This window comes from Archocentrus centrarchus, chromosome 12, assembly GCF_007364275.1.
Source record: "Archocentrus centrarchus isolate MPI-CPG fArcCen1 chromosome 12, fArcCen1, whole genome shotgun sequence".
Taxonomy (NCBI): Eukaryota; Metazoa; Chordata; class Actinopteri; order Cichliformes; family Cichlidae; genus Archocentrus; species Archocentrus centrarchus.
Genome location: NC_044357.1, coordinates 9,463,017 through 9,490,992, shown reverse-complemented (window position 1 = coordinate 9,490,992; position 27,976 = coordinate 9,463,017). Strand labels below are relative to the sequence as shown.

Below are 27,976 nucleotides of genomic sequence, written 5' to 3'. Positions count from 1 at the left end.
ATGTTAAATGCTTTTTTATTGCTGATGTGTCACATATTTTCACATTGAACCATTCCTTACTTTGTATTTAGCCCTTCTAAAAGGAAGTGCTTCTGCTGCACAGCCAGTTCGAGTCACCTTCGGGCACTTGCTTGTGTAGGCATTCTGAAGAATAAGGTCTGTTCCTCATCTGTGTGAGCTTTGAGCCATCTGGCTCATAAATCTGCTCCTGCAGTGACACCTACTGGCTGCTGACAGTACTGGCTTCTTCATGAAAGTCAGGGGTTGTTTTTATACAAAAGTTTACTACAGAACTTATATCTCTTAGTTGGCTTTGTGAAAGAGATCAATACAAAACTGCAAAATAAGAGATTTTTTCTTAAATTTTATTTTTTATCTTTGCTGTTTTTTGTTTGTCTTTCTCTAGAATTATTTCTGGAATTAGAAAACCAGAACACAATGGATGGATATTTATTTATTTTTATGTTTCACTGTCTCCTGGCGTGGCTATTAATCTTTTTTTTTTAATGCTGAAGATGGCCTTCATCTATTTTTCACTCTGTTACAGACCTCCGCTTACAGTAGCTAGACTAATAATTAATCCACAAATTCAAACAGATGTTTATTGATTATCTCTAATAGGATGGACTCTAATAGGTAGTCCATCCATCCATCCATTATCTTCCTCTTATCCGGGGCCGGGTCGTGGGGGCAGGAGCCTAAGCAGAGAAACCCAGGTTTCCCGCTCCCCAGCCATCTCCTCCAGCTCATCCGGAGGGACCCCAAGGCATTCCCAGGCCAGCCGAGAGATATAATCTCTCCAGCGTGTCCTGGGTCTGCCCTCCTCCCATTGGGACATGCCTGGAACATCTCACCCAAGAGGCACCCAGGAGGCATCCTAATCAGATGCCCAAGCCACCTCAACTGGCTCCTTTCAATGTGGAGGAGCAGCGGCTCTACTCTGAGCCCCTCCCGAATGGTGCACTCCTCACCTTATCTCTAAGGGAAAGGCCAGCCACCCTTCGAAGGAAACTCATTTCTGCTGCTTGTATTCGCGATCTTATTCTTTCGGTCACTACCCAAAGCTTGTGACCATAGGTGAGATTGACCGGTAAATCGAGAGCTTCGCTTTTACGCTAAGCTCCCTCTTTGCCACGACAGACCAGTGCAGCGTCCGCATCACTGCAGAAGCAGGTGTGATTCGTCTGTCGATCTCCTGCTCCCTTCTCCCATCACTCGTGAACAAGACCCCAAGATACTTGAACTCCTCCACCTGAGGCAAGAACTCGTTCCTGAGCCAGAGAGGGCACTCCACCCTTTTCTGGCTGAGGACCATGGCCTCAGATTTAGAGGTGCTGATTCTCATGCCAGCCGCTTTACACTCGGCTGCGAATCGTTCCACTACAAGCTGGAGGCCACCCCTTGATGAAGCCAACAGGACCGCATCATCTGCAAAGAGCAGAGACGAGACTCTGAGGTCACCAAGGAAGAAGCCTTCTGCCACCTGGCTACACCTAGAAATTCTGTTCATAAAAATTATGAACAGAATCGGTGACAAAGGGCAGCCCTGACGGAGTCCAACACCCATGGAAATGAATCCGCAGCTCTCACTGCGGTTGTACAGAGACTGAATGGCCCACAACAACGGGCCAGACACCCCATACTCCCGCAGGACCTCCCAAAGGATACCCCGAGGGACACGGTCAAATGCCTTCTCCAAGTCCCCAAAGCACATGTAGACTGGTTGGGCAAACCGGGGAGGCTGAGGAGTGTGATTCCCCCGAAAGCTGGAGCACACCCTCCGTTCTTCCTTCTAAAGGATGGGGACCACCACCCCGATCTGCCAATCCAATGGCACTGCCCCAGATCTCCACACGATGTTGCAGAGGCATGTCAACCAAGACAGCCCTACAACATCCAGAACCTTCAGGAACTCAGGGCGAATCTCGTCCACCCCAGGGGCCCTTCCACCAAGGAGTTGTTTAACTGCCTCAGTGACCTCACCCCCAGTGATGGTTAAGTCATCTCCCTCATACCCAGACTCTGCTTCCACAACAGAAGGTGTGTCAGTGGGATTCAGGAGGTCCTCGAAGTATTCCTTTCATCATCCGACTATAGCCTCAGTTGAAGTCAGCAGCACCCCACTCGCACTATAAACTGTGCGAGTGGATCACTGCTTTCCCCTCCTGAGTCGCCTGAAGATTTGCCAGAATTGCTTCGATGCCGTCCGAAAGTCTTTTTCCATAGCCTCACCAAACTCCTCCCACACCCGAGTTTTTGCTTCAGCCACTGCCCGAGCTGCATTCTGCTTGGCCAGCCGATACCTGTCAGCTGCCTCCGGAGTCCCACAGGCTAACCAAGCCCAATAGGACTCTTTCTTCAACGTGATGGCTCCCTTCACCTCCGGTGACCACCATCTGGTTCAGGGGTTACCACCACAACAGGCACCAACCACCTTGCAGCCACAGCTCTGAGCAGCAGCCTCAACAATGGAGGTGCAGAACATGGTCCATTCAGACTCAATGTCCTCAGCCTCCCTCGGAATGCTGTTGGAGTTCTGCCGGAGGTGGGAGTTGAAGATCTCCCGGGCTGGGGCTTCTGCCAGGTGTTCCCAGTGCACCCTCACAATACGTTTAGGTGCGCCAGGTCTGTCCAGCATCTTCCCCTGCCCCCTGATCCAACTCACCACCAGGTGGTGATCACTTGATAGCTCAGCTCCTCTCTTCACTGGAGTGTCCAGAACATACGGCCACAGATCTGATGATACAATTACAAAATCGATCATCGACCTGCGACCTAGGGTGTCCTGGTGCCACATGCACTTATGGACATCTTTATGTTCGAACATGGTGTTCGTTATGGACAAACTGTGGTTTGCACAGAAGTCCAATAACAAAACACCATTCGGGTTCAGATCGGGCAGGCTGTTTCTCCCAATCCCGCCCCTCCAGGTCTCACTGTTATTGCCCACGTGAGCATTGAAGTCTCCCAGCAAGACTATGGAGTCACCGGATGGAGCACTCTCCAGCACCCCGCGCAGCGACTCCAAAAACGGTGGGTACTCTCATTCGGCGCAATAAAATTTAAGAACTAGTATATTAGGAAAGTAAAAGTAGAAAATAAAAATAAATAAATAATAAAGCAAGAGCAATATATACAGATATATATTATATATACAGATGAAAAGAAAGGCAGGTAATCACAGTTTAATAATCAGTCAGTGGTTCAGTAGCCTGATGGCCTGTGGATAGAAACTGTTTTTTAGTCTGGTTGTTCTTGCTTTTACACTCCTGTAACGTCTGCCAGATGGCAGGAGTGAGAACAGTGTGTGCTGTGGGTGGGTGCGGTCCTTGATGATGTTGTGTGCCCTCTTTATTACCTGGGTATTATAAGTATCCTGTAGTGATGGGAAGGCAGCTCCACAGATGAATTGTGCTGTTTTGATGACACGCTTGGAGAGCCTTCCTGTCCTGAGTGGTGCAGTTTCCATACCACACCGTGATGGAGTTTGTCAGGATGCTCTCCACAGTGCATCTGTAAAAGTTGCTGAGGAGCTTGGGGGATAATCCAAATTTCCTCATCTCTGATCAAAGGTTCACTTCATTAACTTTGTGATGGAGATAGTTTCATGTGGGTTCAAATTTCTTTGTATTTTTGTGTGGACTGGAGCACCTATTTGTGGTCACTCACAAATTGCACATATATCTTTGTATAAATCTTAGTTTATGCTTGTGGATCATGTCATACACCTCTCTAACCCTTCTTAGACTAATTTAATTCCACAATCATAAATACCTTCCTTGAGGTGCAAATTATCAGTGATACAAGGTTACTGATTGACATAGGTGTAAAATCAGTGCAAACTCATAAAGTTTAAGAGCACTTTCATGTGTGCGCTTGCAGCAACATAAAACTGAGGTATAAGTCACTGCAATGCAAAGTTTATCTGTAGGCTTTTTGTTTTTAGCAAAACCCGCTGTCTTTACTTGAGCTATTCTCTTGTAGCTTAATAATTAACAATATTATTTGCTAAATACACATTCATAACACAAAACTCATTCCTGAATCAGTGAGGTTTACAGGTGCATCCACTTTCAGCCAACTGCAGTGTGTGTTAAGGTATTAGACAAACTCCACTCTCTCTGTCTCCCCTGTTTTGCATCTACACCCCCTACATTCACACACTACTGTATATCTCTCTCACACACACCAAAGGTTATAAAGATAATCACTTTGTGTAGATCATTCAGTCAGACAGGAACGACTCAAACAACACTGCTGGTGTCCATCTCAGCCAAGATGTCACAAGATTATTCTTATTTTGGATTTTCTTTTATAAAAAGAAATGCAGAAAATGAAACAACAAACACCGTGGCCCTTAATAATGCAGCTGATATCTCCGTTATTGTGGTGTACTTCCTGGTTGTCTTGGTAGTTGGAATATTGGTAAGTTTTACAATCCTTCAGCCGATCATTCTTTAAATCCTGTTTCTTTGTATTTCCGCAATAGTTTTATAGCTTTAAATTGTTTTGATTTCAGAAGTTATTCAGTCAAAAGTATTAATGATGTGTCTTAATGATTCTTAACCCAATTCCAAAAAAGCTTGGACAGAATGCAATGATCTGTAAATCTCATAAATCCATATTTTATTTTTGTTTTATAAACAATATCATTTGTTTAACGTTTTGAGGAAAAAATTTAATTTTGAATTTTTTGGCAGCAACACACCTCAAAAATAGCTGGGATGGAACCATGTTTACCACCAGGATGTGCAGCATCCTCTCTTCTTTTAACAACTGTCTGTAAACATCTGGGAACTGAGGAGAGCAGCTGCTGGACTTCTGGGAGAGGAATGTTGTCCCATTTTTGTCTATCTGCTCAACAGTCCTCGGTCTTCTTTGTTGTATTTTTCATTTCATGATGCTCCAGATGTTTTCAGTTGTGAAACATCTGGACTACAGGCAAACTGGTTCAGTCTCTTCTATTATTGCATCATGTTGTAATAGATGCAGTATGCCAAAGATATTGGATGCCCAAAGATTGCAGGTATCCAATATTTTCAGATCCAGTATTGAATTTCTGTCTTGTTGTCTTGGTCCTGGGCCGGTGGCCCAGTGTTTTATGTTCATGTATAGTTCTGGTTTATTATGGTTTCTGTCTTCCTGTGCTGTTGTGCTGTCCTTAGGTGTTTATTTTGGGTGTACTATGTCAGGTGTCGAGTTACTTCCTGTTTTATTTTGGTAGGTTCTTGGTCTGTGTGCTTTGGGTTTAGTTTAGTTCCTGTATTTCCCTCCCAGCTGTTTTCCATTCATTCATTACCTTCTGTGTATTTACATCTTGTGTTTTCCATGCTTGTTGTGGCGTCACTGGTTGTTGTCCGCTGTCCTATGCTTAGTCTATAGTGAAGTCTAGTCTGTTTCGCGTCTCTTCCCCGTCTGGTGTGTTTCCGGGGAGCGCTCATGGTTATCTTTTGTTAGTTTGTAAATAAAGTGTGTGAGTGAATTTCACCCATCTTGGAGTCTGCATTTTGGGGTCCTCCTTCCTGCCTGCGCAGCGGCCAGCCGTGACACCTGTCCCTTGCAAACAAAGATTACTCCAGATTCTCAGAACATTTTGACAATATTATGTACTGTAGATGATGAGATATTCAAAGAATTCACAATTTTATGTTGAGGAACATGATTCTGAAATTCTTCCAGTTTGTAGATGCTCTTTTTTTTGTGCAGATTGGTGAATCTCTGCCCATCTTTACTTCTGAGAAGCTCGTGTTACTTTTTAAACTTATATTTTATGCAGTGTCCCAACTTGTTTTCCAATTGGGTTCATCCAGTAAGTAACAACAGAATCATGGAAGTGGAGTGATTATACAATCATAACATCTTACAAAGAAAGCTGGTTTACAATTATTTTGCCAGTTTGATTAATGTTATTGCAATGGTGTATAAAATACATCAAATTATCAAAGCAGGGTGTTGCTGTTTTGCAGCTTTGAGGATTTGCTAAAATCTGACTTTGCTTTGTTGCAGTCTATGGTCCACACCAACAGATCCACCGTAGGTGGCTTCTTCCTTGCAGGGAGGAGTATGGTGTGGTGGCCGGTGAGTATCTCCACAGTGGTGGAATAGAGAGCACAGTCACCCCATAGCAAGAAGGGTTCAAATCCTGGCTGCAACCTTTATGTGTGGAGTTTGCATGTTCTCCCTCTGCCTGCATGGGCTTCCTCCCACAATCCAAAAACATGGATTTTAGGTTAATTGGTGATTCTGCATTGACCATGAATATGAGGTAGAGAAACTGCTGTGTGATTAAAATATGACTACTTCCCTGAAGTGCTTTGAGTGGAGATTAAGACTAAAACAGTGCTATATAAATGTATGTTAATGCATCATCAGTAATCAACTATGTAAATCATTTAGTACTTATTAGTATACTGAGCATGTGGCCTAGCATAAAAAGCATAATCAGCTGGACTCTTTAATGAATTCTGAAGCCTCTTTAATATGACAGATGTAACTGTGCTCTCCACAGATCGGAGCATCACTGTTTGCCAGCAATATTGGCAGTGTCCACTTTGTAGGAATTGCCGGTTCTGCTGCAGCTACAGGAATAGCCATTGGTGGATTTGAATGGAACGTGAGTAACTGTTCCTGTGCCAGTTATGCATTATCACGTCTTACAATTTCTCACTTCTTACACTGCATCAATTAGTTGAGTCAGTTTGGTCAGCAAATAGATTTTGATGAGAGCTCCACCTTGCTGAAGATGAAAGGAAACTGGATTATTTCTTGTATGTTTGTGTGTTTCAGGCTCTTATTATGATGGTCATTCTTGGATGGATCTTTGTGCCCATCTACATTAAAGCCGGGGTAAACAGAACAGTAAGGCCACAAGTTGGCCTAAAAACCCTGCATATATTTATGTCCCCTTCCTAAATGACAATTCATAACACCATGTTTATTTATAGTTGAGTCATGAGTAAAATCTCATGTGTTGTGAACATATTTAGATAGTGACGATGCCCGAGTACCTGAAGAAGAGGTTCGGAGGACAGCGCATTCGCATTTATCTCTCTGTTCTCTCCCTCGCCTTGTATGTCTTCACCAAAATCTCAGTAAGTCCCTGCAAGAGCAGCAGAAAATATTTCTATTGTACCTGTTTTTTGTCAATCCTGAATGAAACCCTGTAAATTCTTTTCTACCCGTTCAGGCAGACATTTTCTCTGGTGCAATTTTCATCCAGCAGGCCCTTGGGTTGAATATCTACCTCGCTGTTATTGCGCTTCTAGCAGTTACTGCACTGTACACTGTCACAGGTTTGTAAACAGGAAAAATTCACTTCCTTTTCTACGGAACTCATGGATTGACATTTTCCTTGAAAACTACAGCGTCATGATATGATAATTCGTCCCCTTAGTCTTATAAGGTTCCATCTGCATTCTGACCAGTTTTGAGATATTAAATAATAGAATCTTTTAATGCCAAGTTAAAGCTTGATTTTGCAGATAGAACCATTTTGTTTTGTGAATAAAATGGCCAAAGTTGTATATAATTGAAAAGAATCTCTTACATATTGTTGATTAGCGGTCAACAAATAAGAATATGACGATAAGTCAATTTCATCAAAAATGTCAGCTAGAAGCTTATAAGTCTAAAGGATGGGCATAAAGTCTTCTCAAAGCCATGTGCCTACACAAGGAGATATAGATACACACACACCACACACACACAATCTCTCTCTTTCTTTATTGCTGGTTTATCTGTGCTGAGTTGCTGTGGTTGATTGTACATGGACTATGATAAGCATCAACTGGCCTTCTGTTGCTGTTCCAAGTTTTACAGAATAAGTAGTTGCATAATGACATGATAAGTTGATTTTTGTCCTCTTCAATAAGTTTAGTTATATCTGTTAGTGGTGATAAAATGTTCAGGCTTCCTGTGAATCTTTTCACAGATTGATAACATCAAATATTTTATCCTAGGTGGACTGGCAGCAGTGATCTACACAGATACCTTGCAGACCATCATCATGCTTATTGGATCATTTATCCTCATGGGCTTCGGTAACAGAATATTTTACTCATAAATGATATGTTGGCAAGTAAAAAAAAAAAAATTCTCCTCACTTGCACATGATTTTCCAAAGCTTTCCATGAGGTGGGCAGCTATGCAAACTTCGAAAAACTCTACATGCAAGCTGTCCCCTCAATTACGGGTAACATCAGTGCAGAGTGCTACGAGCCTCGCGGAGACTCCTTCCATCTCTTCAGGGATCCAATTACAGGAGACCTCCCATGGCCTGGTCTCGTGTTTGGACTCACCATTAAAGCTATCTGGTACTGGTGTGCTGATCAGGTGAATGAAGCAAACAAGCAGAACCACTGGGCAGTTTTTACCAACCACTCGCAACAATCTGTGATTATAGACAGACTCAGTCAGCTGCTGCCCTCATGTGTATGTGCACATTCATGCCCCTCTATGCTGGCTTTTTTTAAAACCATACTCAATGATGAGTTGATGAGTTCAGCTTATCGGTGCGGCCCTCCACAACAGTCAGTGTTTCTCATGTGGTCCCTTGGGGAAAAAAAATTGCCCACCACTCCCCTACACTTGTTCATGCATGTAACACAAATGTAGACAGCAACAACTGTGACAGGTCCACTATGTAGTAATATATCATGTAAATAGATTAGCACAAAGATAATACATCTGTTCAGTGAAATGTAATGGGCTGTAATTGAATCGAACTTGAACAAGGTACTTACGTAAATGTATTTAGTTGCTTACCACCACTGCATTGCACTACTATGGTTTCCTAACTGTAGGTGATTGTGCAGCGCTGCCTCTCCGCCAAGAGTCTCTCTCACGTTAAAGGAGGTTGCATCCTGTGTGGTTACCTGAAGCTGCTGCCCATGTTCCTCATGGTTTTCCCCGGGATGATTAGCAGGATCCTGTACCCAGGTGAGTGTGTTGTGGTTTTCAGAGTCTATTACTTGTGACTTATGTACCAAACTTATTGGTTAAAATTAGATTTGCAGCTCATGCATAAAATGTTCAGTGCTGAACTGACATATTGTGGATTTTCTTGGCTATAATCTAGATGTGGTGGCATGTGTGGATCCCAAAGAGTGTGAAAAATACTGTGGGACCGATGTGGGCTGCAGCAACATCGCTTATCCGAAACTAGTCATTGAAATCATGCCTGATGGTTGGTGACCTTTGACTTTTAAGCTGTGATTAAAATTACAGCCTCTTTTTTTTTTTTTTTTTTTTTTTTTTTTATCTTCCATCTTCTTAAACCTTCCATATTATATTTCAGGCTTGCGAGGGCTCATGCTGTCTGTGATGCTGGCCTCTCTGATGAGCTCCCTTACTTCTATCTTCAACAGCACCAGTACTCTGTTCACCATGGACATCTACACTAAGATCCGAAAGTCTGCCAATGAGAAAGAACTCATGATTGCTGGCAGGTAAAATAGGTTTTTGTACCTTTTTATAAGAGTATTGGTTAAATTCTTGACTAATGATCACATTTGTTTCAACTGAGTATAGAGTGTTTATCTTGGTCCTGATTGGTATGAGCATAGCATGGATTCCTGTGGTACAAGCAGCCCAGAGTGGTCAGCTCTTTGTCTACACCCAGTCCATCACCAGCTACCTTGCTCCACCTGTTGCAGCTGTCTTCTTGCTTGGCATTTTCTGCAAGCGTGTCAATGAGCCCGTGAGTTGCGTCTTTGATTCAATGTTTATTTGTTTGTTCAAGAAATAAAAAGAATAAATCTGGTCTTCAATGTGATTTTGTAAAATGATTGACTCGTTCTCCTACCTCTCAGGAAAAGCTTTTATCATTTGACATTTTGGGAGAAACAGTTATTTACCCTTTTCCAAAACCCATCGTTGTGCTAAAATAAGCATCATGATTGCAGCTTGCTGTTTATTGCACAGCCAACAGTGTTGATTCAGGCTAATTTTCAGCAAAAAACATTTATCCCAAACTATTTTTTTTAAATACAATATTGTATATAAGGTGCTATCTTTTACTACACTGTATTTCTTTGCCTTGTTAAAAATTGTTTCCATCTAAAGCGATCTTTGTTCTTTGCTTTCTTTCTTCAGGGGGCCTTTTATGGCCTCATGATTGGACTGTGTATCGGCTTAAGCAGGATGATTACTGAGTTCGTTTATGGGACAGGTAGCTGTGTTCAGCCCAGTAACTGTCCCACTATCATATGTGGAGTTCACTACCTTTACTTTGGGATCATCCTGTTTGTCATCTCCTGCACCATCATTCTGACAGTGTCTCTCATGACCAAACCCATCGATGACAAACATGTAAGTGATAAATCATTAATTTATCAAGTGTGAACACTGGCAGACACTCCACTGCCAATGCCATGAGTTCAGCTTATCGGTGCGGCCCTCCACAACAGTCCCTGTTCTCATGTGGTCCCTTGGGAAAAAAAAAAATTGCCCATCACTCCCCTACACTTGTTCATGCATGTAACACAAATGTAGACAGCAACAACGGTGACAGGTCCACTAGGTAGTAATATATCATATACCACTGCCAATGCCACCTTTATATTGTAAGCAAAATTTTGTTCAATATTTACATCATATTTTAAATGAGAAGTCAATACAACCCCTAAAACACAAACTTTTCATTCATTTTCTTCCACTTATCTGGGGCCGAGTCACAAACATCATAGCCTTCCTCACTACCCTCTTCTAACCTTCCCTTTCACTCTTTCACTCTGCTATCCTTCTGTCACGAATCACCCCCAACACTTGTCTCCACCCACTCCACCCTGCCTGCACTCTCTTCTTCGCCTCTCTTGTTGTTGGATGGCTGATGTCAGGTACTTAAACTGCTCCATCTTCACTACCTCTGCTCCTTGCAGCTTCGCTGTTACACCTGTCTCGCTCTCATTCACACCTTCTATCTTCACTTTCATTCCTCCTCCTCTCCAAAGCATACCTCCACCTCTACAGGCTTTCTTCCACTTGCTCCCTACTCTCACCACAGATCACAATGTTATCTATGAAAATTATAGTTCAAGGAGACTTCTGCCTGACCTCATCTATCAGCCTGTCCATCACCATCGCAAACATGAAGGAGCTCAGAGTTGGTCCCTGATATAATCCCACCCCCACCTTGAACCCATCTAACACTCCTACCACACACCTCACCACTGCCCCATTGTTCTCATACATGGCTTGCACCACCCTTGCATACTTCTCTGACATGCCTGACTTCCTCATGTAATACCATAGTTCCTCTCTTGGCATCCTATCATATGCTTTCTCTAGATCCACAAAGATCCACCTTCTAACCTTTTCTATACTTCCATCAACACATCTCAAAGCAAACATGGCATCTGTAGTGCTCTTTCTTAGCATGATGCCATACTGCTGCTCACTGATCGTCACCTCTCTTCTAAACCTTTTTAAATAAGCTTTGTTTCATAGAAGACAACACCATTTCTGGATCATGTTCACATATGGCTTCTTTGCATGATAGAGCTTTAACCTGCCTTTGTAGAAGGCAAAGCAATGATTTATGGAAGCGTTCCTGAGCCCATGCAGTGGCTACAACCACTCAGCCATTGAGTTTTACATAAACCAACATTAGTGAACTATTAATAGACAACCCAAAATAAAATGATAAATAATCCATTTCTCACACTATCTTGTGTTGTTTGACTAGTTGTATCGACTGTGCTGGAGCCTGAGGAGCCGTACAGAGGAGAGGGTCGACCTTGAAGTGGATGATTGGGTTGATAACCAAGATTCCAACAGTGTGGACTCAGACGGTAATGAGCTGATGTACAAAGTATACATATACAGTAAATATGCATTCCTATATGTAAACAGATACAGGCATACTTTCTTTTTCTTGTTTCTCCTTTTACAGAAGATGAGAAGAAACACGACTTCTGTAAGAAGGCAGTGATGTGCTTCTGCGGACTGGAAACAAAGAAAGGCCCCAAGCTGACTAAAGAAGAGGAGGAAGAGCTGAAGAAGCAGCTCACAGACACCTCAGAGGTTCCTCTATGGAGGAATGTAGTCAATGCCAACGCCGTCATCCTCCTGTGTGTGGCTGTGTTCTTTTATGGTTATTTCGGCTAGGACAGCTGATTTAAACTGCTCTCTGACGCTCTAATTTATACAAACATAATTATGACAAACACAAACTGGTCAATGGGCCTCAACCCTTTAAAATAAGACAATTCACTTGCAAATCCTTCTACTCTGCATCATTACTGCTGTCTCTGTGTTATAACTATATATTTGTTTTTCTTTACACATATTAGACTTAAAAAATGTTAATGTGGTGTACAAATATGACATGTATGTATGCTATCTATTGTTCCAAAATATTTGAAGATCTTCCTGCGTTATCCATGAGTTTTCTACCTTTTCTTATATAAAACCAAAACTTTAAGAACAGTTTTACACTGTTAGTATTAGTGGAAATCATCATTCATTTGTGATGAATGATGATGGATGACAGAATTGTAACGTTTCAGACATCATTTAATTGTAAGTTTTTTGTGTAAGAACGTATGTTAAATGCTTTTTTATTGCTGATGTGTCACATATCTTCACGTTGAACCTTTCCTGACTTTGTATTTAGCCCTTCTAAAAGGAAGTGCTTCTGCTGCACAGCCAGTTGGAGTCACCTGCAGGCACTTGCTTGTGTAGGTATTCTGAAGAATAAGGTCTGTTCCTCATCTGTGTGAGCTTTGAGCCATCTGGCTCATAAATCTGCTCCTGCAGTGACACCTACTGGCTGCTGACAGTACTGGCTTCTTCATGAAAGTCAGGGGTTGTTTTTATACAAAAGTTTACTACAGAACTTATATCTCTTTGTTGGCTTTCTGAACGAGCTCTGTACAAAACTACAAAATAAGAGATTATTTTTATCTTTGCTGTTTTTTGTTTGTCTTTCTCTAGAATTTTTAATGGAATTGGAAAAGCAGAAGAAGATAAATGGATATTTATTTATTTATTTATATGTTTTTTGTTTCACTGTCTCCTGGTGTGGCTATTAATCTTCTTTTAATGCTGAAGATGGCCATCTATTTTTCAGTCTGTTACAGACCTCCGCTTACAGCAGCTAGACTAATAATTAACCCACAAATTTAAACAGATGTTTATTGAGTATCTCTAATGTTCCCTATAGGTAGTAATAGTCATAATAGTCTTGCAGCAAAAGAGAAAAATATTTCCTAGTTGTATGGACTTCTTTGAGAGATCAAATATAGAGTGTATATGGAGGCATCTGAGCTTCCTTCCTCTTAAATACAACCTGTCTGACAAAGTGAAGAAGGCTAAAAGATCTCAAAAAAGCAACACATCATTCCACAATCTAAAGAAACTCAAGAACAGACAAGAAACAAAGTCTGGAAAGGGTAACAAAGCCATTTCTGAGGCTTTGGGACAACAACAAGTCATCCAGGAGGTCACAAAAGGACCCAGAATAACATCTAAAGGGGTAATCTGCTGCAGCTGGTTGGGGATGAAGGGAAAGACAAGACAGCAGAGGGACAGGACAAAAGACACACATAGGTGTCAGGTAATAGGCTTGTTTGTGAAGGAGGACACCTGAAACACTTTAATTTAAAAAGTAAGGCATTTAATATATTAAAGAATCAGAAAAATCACACATGCATGCGAGGATTCAGAAGAAGAGACAGGCCTGTGTGTGCGCTCTCTCTCTCTCTCTTTGTCCTCTAAGCCCATGTTCCTGTCTAACCATAACATCTTTATACTGCCACTTATCTATATGTAAACAATCTGGATGCTGTGAGTTGGCCTTGTTCAAGCTGGTTTTTCATGATCCAGATTCTTCTCATAGCGGTGGAGACATAAAGCACATCTTCTTCCTGATGTCTTAATTTGTCATACAGAGCAATCTTGTCCAGATTAATAACAAAACATGGTGACGTTGGTGATGTTTTAATTGTACATACTGTGGCCGAACCTCCAAGATAAGATGCACTGAGACTGAGAAGTTAGTCAGAACTTTCTGTCTGTTGCTCTCTGTCTAATGTATTATTTAATTGTTTATTATTTGGTTGAACCACTGTTTATTAATTAACTTCCTGGAGTTTACTTTTAAACATTTGTTCTTTATTCATTGAGTAAAAAAATAATCCCTAACATAGGAAAGAGCCAGAGTTTAAAATTAAACACTAATGATTAAATGCAATAGTGATGTATAAACATGTGGAGAGTGAAAAAGAGGTGAATGAAGAAGAAATACTGCATCACAGAAAGACCCCCATCAGCCTAGGCCTACTGCAGTATAACTAAGGGAGGGTTCAGGGTCACCTGATCTCAGCCATAACTATAACTTTATCAAAAAGAAAAGTTTTAAGCTTAATCTTAAAAGTAGAGAGGTTGTCTGTCTCGTGAATCCAAACTGGGTGCTGGTTCCTCAGAACAGGGTCCTGAAAGCTGAAGCTGCCTCCCATTCTACTTTTAATTATCCTAGAAACCACAAGTAAGCCTGCAGTCTGAGAGTGAAGTGTCCTATTGGGGTGATACGGTACTATGAGGTCTTTAAAGATTCAGTTCTGGATTTAATAGGGAGCCAATGAATAGAAGCCAATATGGGAGAGATATGCTCTCTCTCTCTAGTCCCTGTCAGTACTCTCACTGCAGCATTCTGGATCAATTGAAGGCTTTTCAGGAAACCTTTAGAACAATTTAATAACAATGCTTTACAGAAGTCCAGCCTAGAAGTAATAAATGCATGAATTAGCTTTTCAGCATCACTCTGAGACAGGATGTTTCTAATTTTAGATTTTGTGCAAATGCAAAAAAAGCAGTCCTATATTTGTTTAATATGTATGTTGAAGGATATATCCTGGCCAAAAAATTGTATGTCTTCAGGACATTCCTGCAGTTTAACTAATCGGTCTGTGTCATCTGGCTTCATGGACAGATAAAGCTGGTTATCATCTTCACTGCAATAAAAACCTATGGAGTATTTTCTAATAATCATGCCTAAGGGAAGCATTTATAATGTAAAAATTACTGGCCCTAGTGCAGAACCATGTGAAACCATCCATCCATTTTCTTTGGCTTATCCAATTCAAGGTTGCAGGGGTACTAGAGTCTATCCCAGCTGCCATAGGATAAGAGGCAGGGTACATCCTTGATAGGTCACCAATAAGTTGCAGAGCTAATACAAAGACACGAAGAACCATTCCAACCTATGGGCAATTTAATATCACCAATTAACCTAACCCCAGTAACTGCATGTCTTCACACTGTGGTACCCAGAGAAAACCCATACAAACATGGGGGAAAACACAGGCAAACTTAGCATAGAAAGGCCCTGGCCAGATGGTGGATTTGAACCTAGGACGTTCTTGCTGTGATGCAACAGTGCTAACTACTGCTCCACCCATGATTCAAATCACTGTAGTGCAATTCCTTTAATACCTATCGTATTTTTTAATCTCTGTAATAAAATCTTATGGCCAGCACTATCCAAAGCTGCACTGAGGTCTAGGAGGACAAGCACAGAGATGTGTCCACTGTCAGAAACCATGGGAAGATCATTTGTGACCTTGACTAATGTTGTTTCTGTACTGTAATGAATTCTGAAACCTGACTGAAATTCTTCAAATAAACACTTTCTTTGCAGATGATCAGTTAACTGCTTTACAACCACTCTTTTAAGAGTTTTTTTAAAACAAAGGTAAGGTTGGAGATTGCTCTATAATTAGCTAAGACAGCTGGATCAAGTAAGGACTTTTAAAGTTTCATTACGATTGTTTTATTGTTGATCAAAGACTTTTTACATTTCACAAAGTAAATACTGAATTTCTGTGCAATCATTCACTGGTTTTGATTAATGTTATTGCAGTGATGTATAAAATAAGATATATGCGTAAAGCACACATACATTATCAAACTAGGGTGTTGCTGTTTTTCAGATGTGAGAATTTTCTAAAATGTGACTTTGCTTTGTTACAGTCTATCGTCCGCACCAACAGATCCACTGAAGGTGGCTTCTTCCCTGAAGGGAGGAGTATGGTGTGGTGGCCAATGAGTTGCTTTCATTTTAGAATTATGTATTATAGTATTCATCTTGCAATAAGAGCCATTAACGATTTTTTATTGCTTTGTTATAATGGGTAGAATAAAATTTAATGCAAGGTATCATAAAAGAATTGCTTTATGACACAGTAGTGGAATAGTTGCCACAGTCACCACATAGTAAGAAGTTCCCTGGTTCAAATCCTGGCTAGAACCTTCCTATGTGGAGTTTGCATGTTCTCCCTTTGCCTTCATGGGCTTCCTCCCACAATTCAAAGACATGCATGTTAGGTTAATTGGTGATTCTACACTGACCATGACTATGAGGTAAATTATGTGCTCTATGAATACATGAGTATAGAAGCCTAGTTGAATGGAAATTAAGACAAAACAGTGCTATATAAATGTGAGTAGGTTAAGAAAGCAGTCATTTTATTAGAGGAAATAAAGTGTGTAAAATCATTTAATACTTATTTAGTATACTGAGTATATGGCCTAGCATAAGAAGATCAGCTGGATTTTTTAATGATTTCTGAAGCCTCGTTAATTTTAAAGTTAAGCTACAGACAGATTTAATTAAGCTCTGGTGTGGTGGAAGGTGAGTATCTTTCTTTTTAGAGAAAGACAGGCTCCTTTACTTTATAATCCTATTACCCACATGGAAATCCATGGAAACTAATTCGTTTTTATTGGTTTTTTTCTAATAGATGAAATAAAATGTGATGCTCACTTCCACTACTTGTATCCATGATCACATTCTTCACCTTCAAAATAACTAACAATATTAGGCCTAATAAAAATTTCCCGTTTTCCGCGGGATGATTACCAGGATCTTGTACATCACTATAGACAGCATTCACGCTGTTTCACGGAAAAAAAAATAGATGTGTTACACGTCCACAAGTTCGGGTAATATTTACTTTACATTTTGAATGTAAAACTTTTTTGCTTTTAATTTTTTCCAAAAACAATCAAAGGAAACAAACTCTTATTTTAATGGGCCCTGTTCTTCATCTATGTGAGCTTCGAGCCATCTGGCTCGTAAAGCTGTTCCTGCAGAGACACCTACTGGCTGCTGGCAGTACTTCTTTTTCATGAAACCCAGCGTGGTCGTTTTCATACAAAGGTTTACCGCAGAAATTATATCCCTCACTTCGCTTTGTGAAGAAGATCGATACAAAACTACAAAATGATTTATTAATTATGGTCTGCAAAACTTTCCCTCTTCTTTTTTAATGTTTTATTTTTATTTATTTCCAAAACTAAATTCATTTCAACAATAGGAAAAGAGTAAAAAACTCTCTTCTGATGTCTTTGCTGTTGTTTTGGTCTTTCTTTCCTCTATAATAATTTCTGGTAAGGATATTTAGTTGTTTTCATGTTTCTGTGTTTTACTCTACAGACAGATATTTTTAATGCTGAAGATGGTCCTCATCTATTTTTCAGTCTGTTACAGCCCTCCTCAAACAGCAGCTAGACTTATAATTAACCCACGCACTAAAACACCTGTTTATTAAATATCCCTAATGTTCCATGTGGGTAGCAAGTATTTGTCACTGACTTGCAGTAAATCAGGAAATATATTTCCTTGTTGTTATCATCCTTGGAATGCAAATTATCTGTGAGACTGATCAATGACTGTATTTAATGGCTATTCCTGTTTTTATGATCGGCATAGGTGCCAAAATCAGTGATGCTGCAAATTAGACTGAATTAAATTTAAGCAATGCAAAGTTTTTCTGTCGGGTTTTTGGTTTTTGGGCAACCCCAGTATCTTAACTTGAGGTACTTCCTTGTAGGTTGATAATTAACAATATTATTTGCTAAACGGTTACACATTTTAACACATTCATTTTTACACCAGCATTCATGAGTCAGTGATGTGCACATGTGCATCCACTTTCAGCTACAGTATGTGTTGATGTATTAGACAAATCTGCTCTCTCTATTCCCTCATCTTTTACACCTACGCCCCCTTCGTTCACACACTCTCTCTCTCTCTCACACACACACACACACACACCAAAGGTTATAAAGGTAATCGCTTTGTGTAAATGCGTCAGTCAAACAGGGCCAGCTTGAGCAACACTGCAAGTGTCCATCTCAGCCAAAATGTCTCAAGATTATTCTTACTTTGGATTTTCTTATATAAACAGAATTGCAGAAAATGAAACAACAAACACCGTGGCCCTTCAAAATGCAGCTGATATCTCCGTTATTGTGGTGTACTTTCTGGTTGTCTTGGGGGTCGGCGTATGGGTAAGTTTTGCAATCCTTCAGCTGATAATTCTTTAAATCCCCCCTTTCTCTGTAGCTCCACTGCAGTTTAATAGCTTTAAATTGTTTTGATCTAGGAAATCTTCAATCAAAAGTATTAAGATTTATATTGCCGAAGGGAAAAAAGCATTTATTTGTGTGTTAATTTGAGAGGCATTTTACTTTAATTAACAAAGGTATAATTTTTCAGCACTTTGAAGTAAATGCAAGTAGACTGATGTGCACAGTCGTAGATTCTTCCTCAGCAACCTGTTACACCAAAGCTTTATAGCAGCAGATCAGAGACTTTTCAGAACGTAAATACACAATCGTTCATAACTTGAACTAATGTTATTGCAACAGTGTATAAAAAGCATATACACCATAAGGAGAAAATTACTGGGTCCCCTACACATTACACCTGCAGGAGCTTCTAGGCTATGGAAACCAATGCTATGAAGTTCTCAATGCACAGTTTTTGCGTTGATGTTGATGCCAGAGGAGATTTGGAGCTCTGCAGTTATTGAGTCAGCAGAGCGTTGGTGACTTTTACGCACTATGCACCTCAGGACTCAGTGAACCCCGTTCTGTAACTTTATGTGATCTGCCACTTTATGGCTGTGGTTCCTGAATGCTTCCACTGTGCATTAATACATTATCTCCTGAAGCTGATTGTGGAATATCTAGGTGGGAAGAAATTTCAAGAACTGACTTGCTATTATAGCACAGTGATTGACTTTAGTGAATTCTTTAAACGAAACATTCTTCCACAAATGTTTGTGAAGCAAACTGCATGGCTAGGTGCTTGATTTCATACACTTGTGGCAATGGGACTCAAAATACCTGAATTCAAAAACTAAGTGATGTGGCCCAGTGCCTGTTTTGCACAAATTGACAAGAGTTTTCTAAAATGTGACTTTATCCCATTGCAGGCTATGGTCCGCACCAACAGATCCACCGTAGGTGGCTTCTTCCTTGCAGGGAGGAGTATGGTATGGTGGCCGGTGAGTATCTTTCTTTTTAGAGAAAGACAGGCTCCTTCACTTTATAATCATATTGATTTTTATTGTTCTGCTCTAATAGATGGAATAAAATGTGATGCAAGGTTACAATTACTTATTAGTATACTGAGCATGTGGCCTAGCATAAAAAGCATAATCAGCTGGACTCATTAATGAATTCTAAAACCTTGTTAATTTCAAAATTAAGCTACTGACAGATGTAACTGTGCTCTCCACAGATCGGAGCATCACTGTTTGCCAGCAATATTGGCAGCGGCCACTTTGTAGGAATCGCCGGTACTGCTGCAGCTTCAGGAATAGCCATTGGTGGATTTGAATGGAATGTGAGTAACAGTTCCTGCACTAATTATGCATTATCACTTCATGCAAAGAAGTATTTCTCACCTCTGGTACTCTGTCAGTTATCTCTGTTGGGTGAGCAAATAGATTTTGATGAGAGCTCCACCTTGCAGAGGATGAAAGGAAACTGGATTATTTCTTGTATGTTTGTGTGTTTCAGGCTCTTATTGTGGTCGTCATTCTGGGATGGCTCTTTGTGCCCATCTACATTAAAGCCGGGGTAAACAGAACAGTAAGGCCACAAGTTGGCCTAAAAACCCTGCATATATTTATTTCCCCTTTCTAAATGACAATTCATAACCACCATGTTTATTTACAGTTGTGTCATGAGTAAAATCTCATGTGTTGTGGACATATTTAGATAGTGACGATGCCCGAGTACCTGAAGAAGAGGTTCGGAGGACAGCGCATTCGCATTTATCTCTCTGTTCTCTCCCTCGTCTTGTATGTCTTCACCAAAATCTCAGTAAGTCCCTGCAAGAGCAGCAGAAAATATTTCTGTTTAGACATTTTTCCAGTTCTGCACGATCTTCAATAAAATCCTGCATTTTTCCTCCTTCTACATTCAGGCAGACATGTTCTCCGGTGCAATATTTATCCAGCAGGCCCTTGGGTTGAACATCTATGTCGCTGTTATTGCGCTTCTAGCGATTACTGCACTGTACACTGTCACAGGTTTGTCCACAAAATTCACTTCCTTCACTACGGAACTCATAAATTGACATTTTCCTCATAAACTACAGCAAGAAGAAGTGTTATCTGCATAAATGGCACGATGACTGGGGGTAAAGTCTTTTCAAGGTGGACATGTAGACACACACCACACACACACACACACACACACACACACACACACACACACACACACACACACACACACACACACACACACACACACACACACACACACACACAAACAATCTCTCTCTTTCCTCATTGCTGGTTTATCTGTGCTGAGTTGCTGTGGTTGATTGTCCATGGACTAAGATAAGCATGAACTGCCCTTCTGTTGCTGTTTTGTAACATCACATCCACAATTACAAGTTCTACAGAACGAGTTCTTACGTAATGACATGATAAGCTGATTTCTGTCCTCTCCAATAAATTTAGTTATATCTGTTAGTGGTGATAAAACATTTAAGATTCAAAAGATTTTTTTTTTTTTTACAGATTGATAACATCATATATTTTATCCTAGGTGGACTGGCAGCAGTGATCTACACCGACACCTTGCAGACCATCATCATGGTTATTGGCTCGTTCATTCTCATGGGCTTTGGTAATATGATATTTGATGTACAAATTATATGTTGGCAAGTAAAAAGAAAGTTGTTCTCACTTGAACATGATTTTCCAAAGCTTTCAATGAGGTGGGGGGCTATGCAAACTTCGAGAAGCTCTACATGCAAGCTGTCCCCTCAAAAACGGGTAACATCAGTGCAGAGTGCTACGAGCCTCGCGGAGACTCCTTCCATATCTTCAGGGATCCAATTACAGGAGACCTCCCATGGCCTGGTCTCGTGTTTGGACTCACCATTCAAGCTGCCTGGTACTGGTGTACTGATCAGGTGAATGAAGCAAATGAGCAGGACCACTGGGCAGCTTAACTGCAGTTTTTACCAACCACTTGCAACAATCTTTTAATCATGCCCCTTTATGCTGCCTGATTTTTGTTTGTTTGTTTGTCAATGGGGGGGGGGGGGGGGGGGGGGGGTCATACTCGATAGGCAGTGTGAGGTGGGAGGATAACCATGCTTTTAGTTTAACACTGGATCTCAGTGAAGAGTCTGATGCAGCACACAAACAAAACATTATGGTTATCCTACTTTATCCCTATTCCATTACAGAAGAAGATGATTGACTTCACTGGTTTACTCAGCAAACATTTTGGGTTCAACCTCAAAGGTCAAAAGTGGTTTGAAATCCATGACAACCATTTTCAATCCACTTACCCATCCAATCTACCATTCATGGATTCAACCCAGTTCCCTTTATTCCCGGAATCCATCTGCACTGTTGATTCAAGCTTGATTTATAGTACTGTGTTACTGCAGCCTGACGTAGCGCCACCGCAGACATCAACAACTGTGATTGGTCTGCTTGGAAGTAATGTGCCATGTAAACAGAGTGTATTGATTAGTACAGGGATAATACGTGTGTTAAACAAAATAGGCTGAATTTAGCTTGTTCACAATGCTAACGCAAACACAATATGTTGGTTTGTTCATTTTCATACTGCTGACAATTCATGCAAAAGTTTCAGTAAAAGCAACTGCTCCATATTTAGTCAGTTAAGTTTCACACCAGCTCATGAGTCCAAATGTAAAAACCAGTGCCCGTCACTTAAATAGGCTCCGTGTGGACTCAATGCAGGACCATAAAGAGTGTCCACACAGGAAGAGCTCTGAAGCAAAGTGGCGGCCACAGACCGTGGAAAGTCAGTGGCATTCAGTGACTTCAAGCAATGATGAATGAAATAATCACTGGATACGTGATGACAGGGTGATCAATACATCAGAGGGTTACCCAGGCAACCGGAGCCTTTGGCTGGTCATAGAGCTCTCACTACATCTATGAGTTGTGCTTTATAGTAGAAACAATATGATTAATATGATTTGTAAAATCTTAATTTAAATGTAAAAATATACATGTAAAATATAATAATTCACACTGAATCTCAGTTTACTGAAAGTAATAAGTACCACCAAGCTTAAAAGTAAAGTACAAGTACCTAAAACTGTACTTAAAAATGTACTTAAATATATGTATTTAGTTGCTTACCACCACTGCATTGCACTACTATGGTTTCCTAACTGTAGGTGATTGTGCAGCGCTGCCTCTCCGCCAAGAGTCTCTCTCACGTTAAAGGAGGTTGCATCCTGTGTGGTTACCTGAAGCTGCTGCCCATGTTCCTCATGGTTTTCCCCGGGATGATTAGCAGGATCCTGTACCCAGGTGAGAGTGTTGTGGTTTTCAGAGTCTATTACTTGTGACTTATGCACCAAGCTTATTGGTTAAAATTAGATGTGCAACGCATGCATAAAATGTTCAGTGCCGAATTGACATATTGTGGATTTTCTTGCCTTCAATCTAGATGTGGTGGGATGTGTGGATCCAAAAGAATGTGAAAAACACTGTGGGACCAGTGTGGGCTGCAGCAACATCGCTTATCCAAAACTGGTGGTTGACCTCATGCCTGATGGTTGGTGACCTTTTTCTTATGAGCTTTTTCTTATGAGCCCTTTTTCTATCTTACTTCTTCTTAATCTGATATTCTATTTCAGGCTTGCGAGGGCTCATGCTGTCTGTGATGCTGGCCTCTCTGATGAGCTCCCTTACCTCTATCTTCAACAGCGCCAGTACTCTGTTCACCATGGACATCTACACTAAGATCCGAAAGTCTGCCAGTGAGAAAGAACTCATGATTGCTGGCAGGTAAAATAGGTTTTTGTCACTGTTTCATAAGAGTATTGGTTAAATCCTTGGCTACTGATTGCATTTGCTTTAATTGTGTATAGAGTGTTTATCTTGGGCCTGATTGGTGCGAGCATAGCATGGATTCCTGTGGTACAAGCAGCCCAGAGTGGTCAGCTCTTTGACTACATCCAGTCCATCACCAGCTACCTTGCTCCACCTGTTGCAGCTGTCTTCTTGCTTGCCATTTTCTGCAAACGTGTCAATGAGCCCGTGAGTTGCGTCTTTGATTCAATGTTTTTTTAAAAAATCTCATTTTCATTGTGACAGAATCTTTCACATACCTCTGAGATTTATTGATGAATAACATTTGTTTCTTGCTGTGGGTTATTAAAGTAGATGATTCATACAAGTCTAAAGGCTGTATGGGAAACAAGTTGGAGCCAGGAGCTTGTTAGCTTATAGTAGCTTAGTATATGGACTGCACATAAAATGAAAGCCTTTGGAGTGCTTCTTAAAGCTACTCTACACATAAGTCCGTAATGTGTGCAGTCCTTAAGAATATCAGTGCCATCAATATCAATATCAATGCCATTTTAGGGAAAATCAGCTTCAGAGCAATAATTTTCCAGCTGGCCCTGCCCAAAAAGTAGTGTTATACATGGACAAGTGATATATAGACCCCCATGTGCTGCCCCACAACCTCATATTGGATGTATGCAGATTAAATATAGGATGTGTGTTAGACAACAAATGTTGCAAATGCTGGTTGGGGCATGTCATGGTCATCGCTTCCTAATTATTGTGCAGCCAAATGTGGCTTTGATATGATCTAAATTTCAACAAGAAGTATTTATCCAAAATTATAACTTTAAATACAATATTGTATGTGTATACATTGTGCTATCGCTCACTATGCCGGGCTTCTTTAAACTGATGTTTCTTCTTTGCTTTCTTTCCTCAGGGGGCCTTTTATGGCCTCATAATTGGACTGTGTATCGGCTTGACCAGGATGATTACTGAGTTTGTTTATGGGACAGGTAGCTGCGCTGAGCCCAGTAACTGTCCCACTGTCATATGTGGAGTTCACTACCTTTACTTTGGGATCATCCTGTTTGTCATCTCCTGCCTCATCATTCTGACAGTGTCTCTCATGACCAAACCCATCAATGACAAACATGTAAGGCAATGTTATTTCATATTTGCTATAAGAAGTAGATACAATGCACTCAATTGCACTCTATTAGTTTAGTTCAGTTTAGTTCACATAGGATTTTAAGATATGGTTTTGATTGTTTTCCTATTGCAGAAGCTAAACTTTTTTTGTTTGTTTGTTTCACTGCAGAAATTTGCAGACATTTTTTCCATTATTTAAAAGCTTAGTGTTTTCTGCCATATAAAGCTGAGCATTTACACCCAAATAACTGTGATTTTTCTTTTCAACACTTGGTGATCCATTTTTCATTTTGATCGTTGTGGCCAAACTTCACCCCCTGGTGCACACACAAGTCATCATGACTTACAACAGCAACATAACCAGTAAGCATTCTAAATGTGCTGCAGCAACCACCAAGCACTCTGTCTACCTTGCATTACAGAAAGAGGCCAAGCTAAGTGGCTAATGCTAGGCACTCTCATGTTACAAAGGATAACCCGCATCTGAGGTCAACACACGACAGGCAATCGTTGATCTTCAAACCTTTCATGTCACTGGGTTACTCACTCAAAATGTTTGCGGTACTTTGGATTTCCTGTGATTGGTATCTATTCAGGGCAGCACAGTGGTGTGGTCCACCTTGGCCCGGGCCTTTCTGTGTGGATGTTTTCTCCGGGTACTCTGGCTTAATCCCACAGTCCAAAGACATGCAGTTAGTGGGGTTAGGTTAATTGGTGATTCTAATTTACCCATAGGTGTGAGTGTGTATGGTTGTCTGTCTTTCTGTGTTAGCCCTGCAATGGGCTGGCGACCTGTACAGGGTGTACCCCACCTCTCGCCCTGTGACAGTTGGGATGGGCTCCACCCCCCCACCCCCCACGACCCTGAACAGGATAGTAAGGGAATGGAAGAGAATGGTTGGATATGCATTCATTCAGTTCAAATTGATTTATATAGGATGAGTATAGAATAAAGCAATTGCTGAACACACTTTATCTTGTAAGCCCAAGTGTCTTCACACTTTATATAAGTGTCTGAGGATTAATAAGGAAGAAGTGAGGGCAGCTATGAAGGGAATAAAGAGTGGAAAGGCAGTTAGCTCAGATGACATAGGTATGGAGATATCCAGGAGATAGGGCAGTGGCCTCTTTGACCAGATTGTTTAGTGCATTCTTGGAGTACCGGTACACTTCTTCTCCTGAGGAATGGAGAAGAGGTGTACTGGTACTGATTTTCAATCGTGATGTGCAGAGCTGTAATAACTACAGAGGGATAAAGATGATGAGCCATACCTTGAAGATATGGGAGAGAGCTGTTTAAGCTAGGCTAAGAAAAGAGGTGATGAGTGTGGCTTCATGCTGAGAAAGAACACAACCTCCTGAAGTTGCCACAACAAACTAGAAAGGAGAAAATATTGTTGTTGACACCATGAAGGCAGAAAAAAATGATGGTTGCTGATTAAAAAAAAAAATGTGTGCAGATCTTGTACAGTTTATCTCTTGTGACACGGTATTAGGCTGTAAACCTAAGTTGCTATTTATTTAAGGCTATTTATTAGAAAAATATTCTGATAGCAAGTCAGGTATAGTAATATTTGTTTATCTGTATGAGAACCAGCAATCAGCATACCGTAATAATGCAGACAAATTCAACTCCATGTAGCATCTACAGTGTTTCTACATTTCAACTTTAAAGCATAAAAATGTAATGCAGTCTAAATAATAATTTATAGATGTGAATGCACAAGTGAGTTGTCACCGGTCCCTACACCTATCTAGTCATCTGGTTGGGTCATTGAGTGACACCCAGCCATTGAGTTTTACATAAACCAACATTTAGTGAACTATACAGAGGCATCCCAAAAATAAAATGACAAATAATCTATTTCTGACCATGCGTTGTGTTCTTTGACTAGTTGTATCGACTGTGCTGGAGCCTGAGGAACCGTACGGAGGAGAGGGTTGACCTCGAAATGGATGATTGGGTTGATAACCAAGATTCCGGCAGTGAGGACTCAGATGGTAATGAACTGACTTATACAGCATACATATAGAATAAATGTGGAGTCACACATGTAAACAGATACAAACAAACTTTGTTTTTTTTTTTTGTTTCTTCTTCTCCAAAAGACGAAGAGGAGCCCGGCTTCTGTAAGAAGGCAGTGATGTGCTTCTGTGGACTGGAAACAAAGAAAGCCCCCAAGCTGACTAAAGAAGAGGAGGAAGAGCTGAAGAAGCAGCTCACAGACACCTCAGAGGTTCCTCTATGGAGGAATGTAGTCAATGCCAACGCCGTCATCCTCCTGTGTGTGGCTGTGTTCTTTCATGGCTATTTTGGGTAAGACAGCTGATTTAAACTGCTGTCTGACACTCTAATTTATACAAATATAACAAGTCACCCAGTAACCCTCTAAAGTAAGATAATGTACTTGCAAACCCCTCTATAATGTTTTTCCTATGATGTAAAATGTATTTTTGTACAGCACTGAGCTTTTCACTAACTCTTCCTGGTATTTGAAAGCTTAGGTAAACCAGTAGATCACACTGTAATATATGAACAATATATTGCACTTAAAACATGTTTTTAAAAAAAAGGTATATATGTATATTTATATATATATATATGGATATATTTGAATGCTACCTATTGTCCTGGGGTTAGCCATGAGGTTTCTTCTGGGTCTTAACTGAGACTTCTAAATGGCTCGTGAATGGAGCTGCAGGTTTGTCTTTCTCCTGTAAAGAACACCCTCACACTGTTCGTGGAAATCTATGATTCATTTGCAACAATCACAACGTGATAAAATAATCTGCAGCACACGCTTGTAATCTCTTCAATTAATGATTGATCTGCATTTTCAAAGCTAATTTCCAACTAAAGGAATTATAAAAATGTCACATGTCTTTTGTACTTTGCTGTTTTCACAAGAGCGACGTAAAAGGGAATGCAACGTGTGCGTTTTCAGTTCGGGATGCTGCCTTTTGTCAGTAAAGAAGGGAGACAAACTAACATGCTAAATGCCAGCAGACTAAGTGTAACACAAAACCAGGAAAGCACAGGAGATGCTTCAAAATTCCTCAAATAACAGTGTGTGCTACCTCACTGCACTTAAGCTGTGCTTCCTCGTTGTGTGTGCTCAAAGTCCTTCAGTGCTGTCACTTCTTGAATCCACACACCTTCCTCTATGTTGTTTTAGGTGTTAATGAATAAAAGCATCTCAGGGAAGAAGGGTTGAGAATCACTCAGTAGTAATATCTATCTGTCTCGACTGCCCTCTAGTGTTTTACTGCTGTTAAAAATGTTAATTATTTGTTTTCTGATTATTGTTTTTAAGTTATACATTTCTGCTCTTGTTGAGGTTAAATTTCATGTTTACTGCTTGGTAAATAAATGTTAAATTACAAACAAACACAGAGTGCTACTTCTAAATTCACCAGAAGGCCGGTGAGTCATTCCCATTATCTCTATCTTATCAGTAACTCTGTGGTTAATGTACACTGATTGCAGATCACCAGCATATGAACGACTGTTGAATCATTTATGATTGCGAGGACCTTCGGGTGTTATTCCCTGAAGTTTTATAGCTTTTCTTATTCTTCACCATGTGCAGATGACTTTATAGCTGTGCGGATCACACATTTGGCAGATCAACGTGGTAACTAAGCCTTAAAAAAAAAAATAAAACCTCCCAAAACAATCCAAGTCAAAATATAGGCTCATCTCACTCACACCGGTAAGAACTTTTTTTTTTTTAGTT

The 27,976-nt window shown here is 40.5% G+C and overlaps 2 protein-coding genes across 4 annotated transcripts; both read left to right on the top strand.

Moving 5' to 3' along the window:
• The first annotated feature begins 4,278 nt into the window (after positions 1 to 4,278).
• Positions 4,279 to 12,105, top strand: LOC115789092 (sodium/glucose cotransporter 1-like). 2 transcript variants are annotated; one of them, XM_030742292.1, is made up of 15 exons: positions 4,279 to 4,425; positions 6,007 to 6,078; positions 6,509 to 6,613; positions 6,787 to 6,846; positions 6,987 to 7,091; positions 7,187 to 7,292; positions 7,959 to 8,039; positions 8,123 to 8,331; positions 8,802 to 8,937; positions 9,077 to 9,184; positions 9,296 to 9,446; positions 9,529 to 9,697; positions 10,093 to 10,308; positions 11,684 to 11,789; positions 11,894 to 12,105. In XM_030742292.1, the coding sequence occupies exons 1-15, from the start codon at positions 4,279 to 4,281 to the stop codon at positions 12,103 to 12,105; spliced, it is 1,983 nt and encodes a 660-aa protein (XP_030598152.1). The 2 variants fall into 2 exon arrangements, with proteins under 2 accessions (XP_030598152.1, XP_030598151.1); XM_030742291.1 differs by having other exon boundaries at positions 11,891 to 12,105.
• Positions 12,106 to 19,547: 7,442 nt separating this feature from the next.
• LOC115789086 (sodium/glucose cotransporter 1-like) lies at positions 19,548 to 26,628 on the top strand. 2 transcript variants are annotated; one of them, XM_030742280.1, is made up of 13 exons: positions 19,548 to 19,633; positions 19,810 to 19,869; positions 20,011 to 20,115; positions 20,219 to 20,324; positions 20,848 to 20,928; positions 21,009 to 21,217; positions 22,469 to 22,604; positions 22,744 to 22,851; positions 22,934 to 23,084; positions 23,168 to 23,336; positions 24,028 to 24,243; positions 26,135 to 26,240; positions 26,355 to 26,628. In XM_030742280.1, the coding sequence occupies exons 3-13, from the start codon at positions 20,020 to 20,022 to the stop codon at positions 26,558 to 26,560; spliced, it is 1,584 nt and encodes a 527-aa protein (XP_030598140.1). In that variant the 5' UTR covers positions 19,548 to 19,633; positions 19,810 to 19,869; positions 20,011 to 20,019; the 3' UTR covers positions 26,561 to 26,628. The 2 variants fall into 2 exon arrangements, with proteins under 2 accessions (XP_030598140.1, XP_030598139.1); XM_030742279.1 differs by having other exon boundaries at positions 26,349 to 26,628.
• Positions 26,629 to 27,976: the final 1,348 nt, after the last annotated feature.

What these genes read in the sequence shown, in the direction of transcription:
- LOC115789092 (XM_030742291.1), top strand. Translation starts at nt 4,279, where the DNA reads ATGTCACAAGATTATTCTTATTTTGGATTTTCTTTTATAAAAAGAAAT. An exon ending in TAGCAGGATCCTGTACCCAG is followed by an intron (nt 8,938 to 9,076) that starts GTGAGTGTGTTG and finishes GCTATAATCTAG; the next exon opens with ATGTGGTGGCATGTGTGGAT. An exon ending in GCAAGCGTGTCAATGAGCCC is followed by an intron (nt 9,698 to 10,092) that starts GTGAGTTGCGTC and finishes TTCTTTCTTCAG; the next exon opens with GGGGCCTTTTATGGCCTCAT.
- LOC115789086 (XM_030742279.1), top strand. Translation starts at nt 20,020, where the DNA reads ATGCCCGAGTACCTGAAGAAGAGGTTCGGAGGACAGCGCATTCGCATT. An exon ending in TGCACTGTACACTGTCACAG is followed by an intron (nt 20,325 to 20,847) that starts GTTTGTCCACAA and finishes ATTTTATCCTAG; the next exon opens with GTGGACTGGCAGCAGTGATC. An exon ending in GTTCATTCTCATGGGCTTTG is followed by an intron (nt 20,929 to 21,008) that starts GTAATATGATAT and finishes GATTTTCCAAAG; the next exon opens with CTTTCAATGAGGTGGGGGGC.